This window comes from Astatotilapia calliptera, chromosome 12 (genome assembly GCF_964374335.1).
Source record: "Astatotilapia calliptera chromosome 12, fAstCal68.1, whole genome shotgun sequence".
NCBI classification, from domain to species: Eukaryota; Metazoa; Chordata; class Actinopteri; order Cichliformes; family Cichlidae; genus Astatotilapia; species Astatotilapia calliptera.
Genome location: NC_137433.1, coordinates 21,872,988 through 21,885,148, shown reverse-complemented (window position 1 = coordinate 21,885,148; position 12,161 = coordinate 21,872,988). Strand labels below are relative to the sequence as shown.

Sequence of the window (12,161 nt, the reverse complement as noted above, 5' to 3'; positions counted from 1 at the left end):
GAAACAATTTAAAATTGCATCTTTAGAGACTCTGTTAGGAACCTTTTCCAAAAACATATATTTTTCTTCCCAAAAAATCCCAAAGACCACAGTTTAACAGGCATAAAATAGTATTTTTCTGTAGCATGGTGTGCAGTGTGTCCTGAAAAAAATATGAGGAAACTGGATAGATGGAGGAGAAAGGCAGAAGACGCAGGTCCAAAAAACTATTTGCGTGAAATGAAAGTCATGCTGTTAAGAAACAGGAAGACACAAGATCCGAGAGATGCAAATGACCCTTCAATGGAACCATGTTTGCTGCAGCCTCCTTAGAAATGGTCTCTGGTGACTGTTTCTCAATGTCGTTCTTAAGGAAGGGAAACAAGACATAAAGGCTAACGTAATGGAGGTCAGGAGTGAGTGTCTACACCCACATGTAAAACATAGTGGAGGCTGCATGGTTTGGAGCTACATTTCAGACAGTGGCATTTGGATCGTATTCAAATTGATTGAATTATAAAGATAAGTATCGTATCCACCATGCAGTACCATCTGGAAAGCAACTGATTTGCAATGGCTTAATTATTCAGTGTGACAATTATCCCAAACACACTGCCAGTGTAGCAAAAGCATACTTGGATAGAACACGACACAATGGCACACAATCAGTCATGGATTGGACCTCCCCAGAGAATAGAACAAAAGGCACCCAACAAAGAAGTGCATTGAATGTCCTTCAAGAAACCTGGAGAACTATTCTTGAAGGCTACTTAAAGAAATTACAAGAGAATTTCCTAAGAGATTTCATGCTGTGCTGGAAAATAAATGTGCTCATACCAAATATTGACTTTTAAGCCCACTGGAATTGTACAAACTCTGTTTTTGCCTTATGTTGTTATGTATGCTTGCACATGTTTAACAAGCTTAACCATACACTGAAAACTATATTTCTTTCCCATTTTACTAGCAAAACATAAAGAAAATGTTACGGATTCAAATATTGGGGATGGATACAAGAGGAAAAACCAAAAGAACAACACTGGTCCGGCCGGGTTGAGTCAAACGATGATTTTAATGATCACACGCGTGGGAGATGGACACCGTACGCAGACAGCATCAGATCTCAAAATGGTGGAGCATTGATCAACCTCTTATAGCCTCTAGTGGCCCCCACCTAATCATAAAAGCCTGAACATTCACATGCTTTCTCTCACACAGCGCCTAGGCTACGACCTTGGCTCCCTGTTTATCTGCTCCTGCTGAGATGGGGCAGAAAACTCCAGTATGTTCTGTTCTCTTCTAATCAGACAAATAAGGCGATGACTTTCTGCGAACAGTATTTCTTATAACTCAGCAGTATAATGCATCATATAACAATATCATTCATTCACAATAAATCAGCAGTCTAATGTAATGCAAATCAGTTTAACAAATGCAATAGTTATCACCTTCTTCTAATTCAGGAGAATAATGCAAACTAAAACTACATAATAATTCACAATCTTTAATTAGGGGTATAACATGGCATAAAATAATATTATAATCTCACAAAAACCATGCATGGCTCTGGGCTTTTGCAAAGAAATGACAAGAAACAGAGTCTACATTGTGAAATCCTTTGCACAAATTACTGCATATTCATATCTCCTTTGGGGTGTCATTATAAAGGTAAATAGAGTAGCGGCACTACCGAGCTACATTTATTTCAAAGATAACAAGCAGTGAAGGGGACCTTTAGTCCATTATTAATCTAATGAAAAGAAATCAAAACTTATTGATTTGCTATTGTTTGCTATTTTAGATTTTCTGAAGTCTAAAATGGTCGGCAACAAACACATTGTGCAGAAAGCAACAGCAGGTACATCTTGCATCATACTTTTGCCCTGTGAAAGGAAACTGTCCACCCTGCACATTCATGATGAGTGCACTGATGCAACACTGTCAGGGACTGATTTGCTTGGTTTAGTGTCACTATACAAGGCAATACTGACCAAGCTAATAAATTCACAATGAAAATCCTCTGATTCAAAAGGCACTGTGGGGGGGGGTGGGTGTGGTCTAAACCTCTGTAAACGCTATGTCACTGTGACTGTTATGTCACTGTAATATCTAATGAAAAAAATAGAAATGGATGCAGAATGTCAATATTCACAATGACATGCAGAATAGATTTATGCAAGATGTCTCAGCAAACAAGTGGTTCACTAAGATATTATGTAAGTGTTTTGTCAGCTTCTACATGCATATCAGATTTGTGATAAACTTATCTTTTGTGGGTAAAAAACAAAGATCTATGTGTTCCTGTGAAGAAATACAATGTTCCCAAACTAAAGATAGATAGACTCTGGTCTCCTAAAGTGGAATGAAATCTTGTAAATCTTATTCTCTGTTTTGTTTTATGTTGTGACTTCTTTGCTTTTGTTTAAGTACTAAGTTTTAGAGATAATAACTAAATCCATCTGGGACTAACAAAGGTACATTCTCACAAAACATAGATGTTGATTATATTAAATAACAGGCCCTGGAGCATGAGAGAGAGAGAGGAGCATTTTTATTCTAATATAATCAAGTTGTGTTTAGATATAATATCCACAGCATCTGTTCCCCCCCCCCCCAACAGTCCAATTTTCATTGGTGGAAATGCATTTCCAGGTTATTCTGGCTGTGTCACCAGGGAAGCGAATGTTCTGATGTACCCACGATAGCAAAACTAATGCAACTTATCAGATTAATTACGCCACTGCTGGTTTATACCAAACTTTAATAATTGTTTCCAGGAAACCCACTTCTCATCCAGTACACTTAAGCCTATGATCAAATACTTAAAAACTAAAATATGGCACTCAATGGGAGCTGCATGGAATTATACAAAACAAACAATACCTTAAATCCGACTATTTACAATGCTTTCTATTTGTTGTCTAACCGGAATTTTTATTAGTCCAGCATACATGCGAGCTCAGCCCCAGCCGGTTAATCCTTGGTGCTCAATTTGTGGCCTGTAACTTGAGAATTCAATTTGAGTTTTGATATTTGTATTGGAAGACAACAATGCTGTATTCTTTTTTAGTCCAAGGCATTAATAAATTCAAGAAGGATGTGTTTGGGTGGAAGGCACCGATTTTCAAACTCTGTGCCACTTTAGAACCCAAATAAATGCTCCCCCTCTCCTCACCTTACAATTTTCACTCAGTCACTGGCAGCTCAAAGCACCAAAATCTACTTTGTTTACACAGTTTGTGCGTATTCAGCTTAGCTTCACTCCATATTTCCCCTTTGGTAGTCTATAATAGATCCATGCCTAAAAAGGAATTCCACGCACAGTTTCAGGAGTAAACAAAATAAGTTTATGATCTCAAAAGGAGTTGTTTTATAGTCAGATCAGAGCAAAAATTATTCTTTAATAGTTTTAGCTGTTAAAGGTGGGCTTCTGACCTGACCAAACTACCACATACGATGGGACAACCTGGACGGATTTACAAGATCATCATTCTTGCCACACCTTCACACGTCCATATACTTTAGGTATTATACTATTATTTCTAGGGAAAAACCTGCATATCGGCCATGTCACTGTAGCATCTACTCGGCACGTGTTCGCTATCAAATTCAGCACCGCATTCTCGGTTGGTGCGCCCCCTTCATAGGCTCAGTGGTACGGTCCGCCTACTCGTTACGTCATGGCGTCTGACTTCGCAGGATAAATACAGCTGCTCTGCGCAATGAGGCTCAGAACACCGAGACGTTAGGGGTTGTCCTTTGAAGAGCTGGGAAAACCGCCGAGGCAGTGCCAGTAATACGTAATACCGACTAAAGACGTTACCAACCCCGTAATTTAACGTTTTCGTACCAGTGGCAGCCGTTAACGATGATGAACGGACAGATGAATGGTTTTCATAACTCCCTCATTGACGAGGACTGCTTCTTGTTCACCTCGGAGTCCGTCGGGGAAGGACATCCCGGTAAGACGCGAGATGTCGGCCTTCTATCGTTCTGGCTGATGAAATAAGCTACATCTCTTGCTTTTTTTTTTTTAATAGTTTGTCCCACAAACTAGCCTATTACTGTATTAAAATGAACAAATAGGGAGTGAAATGACAACATCGCGGCCCTTTTTTCCCTCTTCTTGTACCTTGGCCGGCTTCGAGACCACGCGCTACTAGCTGATGTAAGCTAGCTAATCTTAAGTGAATAGGTCATTCTGTCGCGTGTCTCCGCCACCGGCAGCAAATGTAGCACAATAGTCATAGTGGACATGATGACATTGTCATGTGAATTGTTTCTTATTTACAGTATCGTTATTCGTTTTAACTGGTTTATTTATTTTTCTCATCCTGCCATCCGTCCCTATTCATGAAGCACGCGGCTGTTTGTGTAGGTGACTCCTAACACAGTCGTCTTCATCCCTGAAGATGAAAATAGACTGTGCATTTTATCAGTCTGTCGATATGTAGTTGGTTCAAACATTTATAAGTGTACCGTGCTTGCCTTCCGGTCTCCGTGGAGTTGCGCGGGCTCTCTTTGACGCCACACGTGCGCATGCTGACATGGCGACCGCCGAGACTCCGGTCTATTCCTCTTGAGTATGAAGGGGGACAGTTTGCGCCGACGTGCGGCATTTTACGTTTAGACCCTGTGATGTGATCGATGTTGCCGTTTACTCACGTTATTGTTTTTGTTTTTCAGACAAAATCTGTGACCAGATAAGCGATGCAGTTTTGGACGCCCATCTGAAGCAGGATCCAGATGCCAAAGTTGCATGTGGTAAGTAAATATTTCCTATTTTGTTTGCTTTGGCTTCACTCCTGTGTTGACACCAGGGTATTGAACTACATGTGAATTGCCTCATGCAGAGACCATTGCCAAGACTGGGATGATCCTACTGGCAGGTGAGATTACCTCACGGGCCACGGTGGATTACCAGAAAATTGTTCGTGACACCATCCGCCAAATTGGATATGACGACTCCTCCAAAGGTGTGCATTGCTTTACTGATTTTATTTCCCTTTTTTTTTCTTCTTTTTTTCTGTAAGGACTGTTCTTAAACTCCTGTGTGTTCTGCCTAGGTTTTGACTACAAGACGTGCAATGTTCTTGTGGCGCTGGAGCAGCAGTCTCCTGACATTGCTCAGGGTGTTCACATTGATCGCAATGAGGAGGACATCGGAGCTGGGGATCAGGTTAGTATTGGCCTGAGTGTTCTGAAACCACAAATACAACATGTTGTCCTTTAACAGCTTTTTAAAACTATAATTGTCTCACTCTGCAGGGTTTGATGTTTGGATACGCCACTGATGAGACTGAGGAGTGCATGCCTCTCACAATCGTTCTTGCCCACAAGCTGAATGCCAAGATGGCTGAACTGCGCCGCAATGGCACCCTTCCATGGCTCCGACCAGACTCAAAGACACAGGTATTCATCATTTTATTTTCTAATTTTCACTAGCAAAATGGGTTGTTCTAAAAAGTTGCTCATTTTGTTTCTTTTCACAGGTTACTGTACAATACCGCCAGGACCGCGGTGCCATGCTGCCAGTGCGTGTGCACACTATTGTCATCTCTGTCCAGCACGATGAAGATATTTGCTTGGAGGAGATGAGAGATGCTCTGAAGGAGAAGGTCATCAAGGCGGTTGTTCCCTGCATTTACTTGGATGATGACACCATCTACCACCTGCAGCCCAGTGGTCGTTTTGTCATTGGAGGTCCACAGGTAAATACCTTTTCATGGCGTGTTTTGTTTATCGGGAGCTATTGAGCTTTGAGTTTACCTTGATTCCTTCATTGCAGGGAGATGCTGGCCTCACCGGACGTAAGATCATTGTAGACACTTACGGAGGCTGGGGAGCCCATGGTGGCGGAGCCTTCTCTGGGAAGGATTACACAAAGGTGGATCGCTCTGCTGCTTATGCGGCACGCTGGGTGGCCAAGTCCCTGGTGAAAGCTGAGCTTTGCAGGAGGGTGCTGGTCCAGGTGAGTGGTAGTGGTAGAAGCTGCGTTTCCACACGGCATGTTCAGAAACATTTTCTTTTTTTTAATATATTTTGTCCTATTGGGGTTCATCAGATTTGTGGGTAGCTGTGGTTTCACTGTGCTCTAAAAGCTGGGTGTAGATTAGTTCTTTTTTTTTTTTTTTTTTTAAATCAGCTGAAGACTAATTTAAACCCCTAGCCCCATCTTCGAAAGGTTCATTTCCTGTGGTGGAAACACAGCCAACCCCCCCCACCGCCCCCCCCAGTCTTTATTTCAGGGAGCAAGGCTGCAGCAGACTCCTGCCTGAAGTTTTCTGTTTTCCTGCTTGATATAACACATCTGTGTGCTGTATTAGGTGTCGTATGCCATTGGAGTTGCCCACCCCCTCTCGATTTCTATCTTCCACTATGGGACATCCCACAAGAGTGAGAGGGAGCTACTTGACATCGTGAAGAAGAACTTTGATCTCCGGCCTGGAGTCATCGTCAGGTAATGTATAACCTTTGAAGCCACCTCCTCACTGATAGCACAGTTCCTGGAGGATTGCTGTGTTAGTTTCTCCAATCTGTAGTTTATTATATCCAAATAAACTATATATAGATTATTAATTAGGGGGTGAGGTAATAAACAAATTGCATTAGGTTAAACACCTAAGCTTCAGTGGGGGCAAACAGCTTATTTAGTAGGGGGTCTTGTATTTGGATTATTTAGCTCAGTTAGTGGTTTTATAAATGGGAGGAGTTTGGTTTCTGCAAGCTGCAATGTCCTGTGGTTAGCAGGGTAAGTGTTGCGTCTTCACGTTCCTCTCTTTACCAGCCAGCCATCTAATTGATTTTTTTTCGCTGTCGCCACTCCCCACTGGCTAATTCGAGTATTATGCCTGTGTGTGTGCATTTGAGGTCACTGGATGTGACTGCTGCTAAAGAGTCTGATTATGTATTCCAGGGATCTGGATCTGAAGAAACCCTTGTATCAGAGGACCGCAGCCTACGGCCACTTTGGCCGAGATTCCTTCCCTTGGGAGGTCCCCAAAAAACTCAAATACTAAACCTGTTAAGCTTTTACCCCCAGGCTTGTTGGTGTATACTACAGAGAAGCCTCCAAGGTTCCGGGGGTGAAATGCCCTTTTCTCTCATATTGGTACCATTTAACACATTAACCGCTTTCCTCACTCCACCTCCCTTCTTTTGTCTTGTTACTGTTTTTCTGCTGATTGCAGTATCGTGCTGGGTCCCAGGAGGCATGCCTCAGAAACTTGATGTTTTAAAGAACTAGATGAGTTCCATGAACTCATGCACCGTAGTACTTACTGTTCTCCCACGTCTTGAGGTTCCCCCCGCTTCGTATTGTGATGCGCTGAGTAGCGGCGTTCAGCCCTCATTTTTGGCATTCCACACTCATCACTATCGTCACTATCACTGTCATGGCGGTAGTATAATAGGCTTTATGTGATATTCCTCTTAATTTACTGGTGCTACTAATGAGTCTGCATGACATCTAAAAGAGAAAAATAATTTCAAAGTCCTCTCAAGTGCATATTTGGAGTCGTGTGATCTGGCTGTGTCCCCCTAAAATTGTTAGCTTCTCCATTCCTCCTGTTGTCAGCCTGGTACGGTTGTTCCTTGACCCCCAGTGTTCATTTATCCTTTTTGTTAGCTTGTTTTTTTTTCCCCCTCATCCTTGTGGAGGATGCTAGAATGGCACAATTTAAAATTCAAGGGTTGTTGCTGTTTTCACTATTTAATAAAAAAAAAAGAAAAAGAAAAAAAGCTATGCATTGCAGGCTAAGGGGCAAGCCAAATCCTAATTATTCAAGCTCTTAAATGAGCATTAGGCCTCAGACACCCCTGCAGACCTTTGCTGTTTTCTGACGTAATACAGAAAAGTCAGAAGCTGCTGTCACTGCTCTGGTCTGCAGAGGTTTTGGTTATACTTGAAGGTTATGGGAAAAATTGAATTGCTTATGCATTGAAATTCAATTTTAAACTAGTCATTAAAAAAAAAACTAGTTACACTTGATTATTTTATTTAATTTTTTTTTTTGTATGCTTTGAAGTGACCTAAAGACTCCATTTCCCTCAAGTGTATATAGATGGCAGGTGTAGCTACAGAGAAACCTGTTTCATCTTTGTCCTTAGAGGGGTGTGTTCTTTGCCACAGTCTTATTGGCTAGGAATTAAACCTCAACACTATTTATTTGTTCTCTGAAGCTCGGCGTGGATACAGAGAAGCCGAAATTTCAGAAGGCAGCTTTAAACAAACTTGGGTATTAGGTCTTGACTTTCTTGTGACGTGGTCATTTTGGTGTTTGGCTTGAGGCTCCAGAGTGTTGTACAGAAAAGCTTTGGACTGCCTCGGCAAGAAAGTGTCACTGGCTAATTGTAAATGACTATTTTACAACCCTTTTTTTTTTATTTTTGGACTGCAGAACTTATTTTTTTAGGCAGGTTAGTTATCGAAAATCCCATTTTTTTTTAAAAATATCTGGTGCAATTATTTTATTTAATTTTTTTTGGCTCAAGCCTATCCCCGTTACTGTGATGGCAACATTTGGTTGGTGTAGTACAGAGAAACCAGCCTTGTTTACATGTCCATCTCATGTGTGGGATAGAAGTTTTGGTTTTGGTCCCTTTTTTTTACTACTTGGAGGTCATCCCGTTGGCTATAGTAAGTGTAAGAGTGCCTTTTCTATTTCCTCTGCTCCCCATTTGCTTTTCTCCCCACCACCAACATGCGTTCAACTTCCAAAGGAACACGTAGCTCATTCTGTATTAAACTTCATGTCTGGACTGGGTAGTTTCCTTCTCTGTAATAAACAACTACACCTCTCAAGTGTCTTTGTGCTTTTTTTATTTTTATTTTTATTACTTTATTTGGGGATGTAAAAAAAAATGCAACTGTAACATTTTAAGACTTGTGATGCAGGTTGACTCAGGCTCGGGGTCCAAAGGTGGTGCTGGAGTCTTGAAAATTCAGATTGCAGTACAATGTGGTTGTGGGTGGGGAGAAACCCTCCAAGATTAATGCTGATCATTAACATTGGTTTGAAAAGCATACAAAATTAGAATGGGTTTATAAATAAACTGCAATCCTAATGGATACATGTAGGTCTCCAGTACACATTACCTCTTAATCACTTTGTTTAACTGTTTGGCATTCATCGTCAGGGTCACTGGTAAGGCTAGCATCACTTAACCGGGGGAACTAAAGGGGTTTCAGAGCCACTGGACCAGTTTCAGCCCTGAGCAATGTTCACTGCGGTCTTTTGATTTGTTACTAGCAGCTGTCAGAACAAGATAAAAGTCAGGTTATTTTCATGTGACTTGGAGCACAACCAACACCCTGGCTGAGCTTTTTAAGCTCAAATTGTAGCTGATAATTTGGTTATATGGTAGGTAGTGGGAATGGAGGAAGCTCCAAAGAGTAATTTGATCTGTGTACCCTCCCACCCTTCATGCACGCTACCAAGCAACAATGTGGTACCAGTTGTGGCAGGGCAGATAATACTAGGCACACCCAAAATGGTTTTGAGGGGGAAAAATACAAACATTTAAAGATAGTTTTAACAGTCAGGGCTGTACCAAGCAAAACTGACCTCATGTACACTCATCACGTTATGCTAATAGCTCCTTAAATTCTACATATTTCTGACAGAAAATCGAAGACTTTATACACACTGAGTCACATAAAAGCGAAGCCACTTGTACTGTTTCAAAACAGACTGAAAAACTTTGGGTATGCATACCTGTATAATAATAAAGATGGACAATAATGTGTCATGATCTGGTTACGGCAATAATGATGAATGAGGTTAAATAGCTGAGGTCAACCATCCAAAGCAATAAACAGTGAAGAAGACTGTGCAGGCAGGGTCTGCGGTAATGTGTGGCTGAAAGATGGCAGTGAAGGTTTACAAGATGGCTGGAAATCTGTGTGGACACGATTGGAAATAAATACACCAGATGGACAGCTCAGGTTGAGTGGTTTGGAGACAAAGGGAGGAAAAAAAAACTGCATACCTCCTGCTGCCTTAGCCTTTAACAAAGAAAATTGCGCAAGATAATTTGTGGTGTAAGTCTTCAGTTAAGTTCAGCTCATGTTCGGCAGTTACATAAGACACACGTAATGTATTCTAACCTGCCAGCCAGGTGTGTGCAACACCTGGCTGGCAAAAAGGGAGGAGCGGTCTTCACTTGTTTGTGTAACAAGTTCCAAAACTAACTGATTACAAAACCATGTTTGGGTTTCATTGCTTGGTGCTGGACTATTCATTCCAGCATGTTATTTAATGTAAGTGATCCTGTACACATAAAGAAATAACTCTTAAGTTAATAAAAGAGGTTTGCAATGTTGCGTTTTTTTTGGTTTTCATATCGCTTCCTCTTCCAAAGGGAAAGTTTAATACCTAAACTGTACACACTGAAAAAAATGAACGTGTAATGTAATTGACCTCTTACCTACTGAGTCAACATCCAAGAAGATCAGGAGATCCCACAGTTAAAGGTTGGGTTTATTGACGAGTAGTCAGTGATTGTGAAATCTGCGACACAGCTGGTTGGGTTTGTGTAGTGATTATACTTTTAAAAATCTTTATTCATTTACTTTTCTGCTCTTTCAAAATGCCTGTTCAGTTAATGATTTAACTAGAGAAATTCTAACATTGAGACCATTTTTGCTCTTTTAAAAACAGGGTCAGGTCATAACTACATTCTTCAGCACACTTTATTTAGGTTAAGAGTGATGTTCACATGTCACAGTGAACCTTGAATTGATAGCAGAACAGCTTGCTCTGTGACATGTCGACCATTTCCTTGCCCTTCAGTCAGTATACTTAGTACTCTGACACGTAATCACTGTAACTCAAGCCTAAACTTGGGAAACTATTGTAAATCAACACCCAAATAGTATAAAGGTAGCTGTAAGTGTAGGAAACGCACAAGGTGAAGATTAGTAGGGAAAGACCTGCAGATATAGGAACTAAGAATTTAAGATTGAAAGCATTTACAGAACCATCGACATTCTGTGTCTATACAAAGGCGATATTATCAGGAGCATAGCAATATTGTCAAATATCTAACTAGCCAGAAGCTTTTATATATAGGCATATTAACTCATGAAGAGCTTCACTTTTAAGTTATTAAGTTATGTTGGTTGTTTTGTTTTATGAGCTGCAGCTTTTTCACACAGACAACTTGTTTTGCTCATCTTCACCACTTAAGATTAGTGGTGAACTGTAAAATCCATTCATGAAATACAGTACAGTAAAAGAAATGTCATTAAGCACTCAACTCAACAAATTTGCAACCTCTAAATACATTATACATAATAATAATATTACACTTATACTTCCTCATCCTGGAAACATGATTAAACCTTGCAAGTCATATTTATGCTACTTTTAAATGATCAAAGTCCCCAAAACAAAGCATATCCCTCCAGAGCTATGACCTACCCTACGACCTACCAGCCAATGATTTCTGCAAATGCACATAATCTGCTAAAGAATTGCTTGAAGAGCATTAGAAAGGACCAAAGGCATTGATGGAGCCTCCAAACCTCCATATTCTGTTTTTGAGGATCTGCAGGATCAACACAAGATCCATAGAGACCAACAAACCAGCACCACACACCACAGGACACCTCAGATGGTCTCATTTCCATGCTGTTTTGGAGGCAAAAAGCTGAGTTCATAAATAAAAATCTGTTTATAAAGTTTAGGGTGCTTATATAGAGACTGTAAAGGGTACCGATTAAACAGATAATCAGTATTAACATGATAATTAGTACTAACGCGTCCATACAAAAGGCTTCTTTAAAAAGGCTAAAAAATGCTGCCACCATCAAACATGTCTTTAAGTAAATAAGTATATCAAAGGGAATATACAGTGTAAACCTTTGTCATTTGCCTAATTTGTGTCCAGTTGTACACCAAGTATAAGTCTGAGCACAGCTCATATCTGTGTTTGGCACTGAATGTTCTAAATAATCCACCTTACACTATAACCTGCCATTCAGACAAAATGCAACTTGATGGTAGCATGCATTTACCCAATTGTGTGATTTTTATTTATTATTTATTTTTTCACCGTTTCTTTGCATATGCTTTGGGTGAATTTGTTTGAACTTCAAAACTGTTAAAACATTGCGGTGTCTTAATGGACTGACTAATGGTTTGCTCGATACCTTCCAAATAAGTGATCGTAATGTGTCT

At 40.5% G+C, this 12,161-nt stretch overlaps 1 protein-coding gene across 1 annotated transcript; it reads left to right on the top strand.

The window, feature by feature from the left end:
- Positions 1-3,705: 3,705 nt before the first annotated feature.
- mat2ab (methionine adenosyltransferase 2Ab) lies at positions 3,706-8,782 on the top strand. The gene is made up of 9 exons (XM_026187738.2): positions 3,706-3,941; positions 4,666-4,743; positions 4,833-4,955; positions 5,046-5,158; positions 5,248-5,391; positions 5,472-5,690; positions 5,768-5,950; positions 6,306-6,439; positions 6,896-8,782. Exons 1-9 carry the CDS (start codon positions 3,848-3,850, stop codon positions 6,996-6,998), a joined length of 1,191 nt encoding a protein of 396 aa, XP_026043523.1. The 5' UTR covers positions 3,706-3,847; the 3' UTR covers positions 6,999-8,782.
- The last annotated feature ends 3,379 nt before the right edge of the window (positions 8,783-12,161 follow it).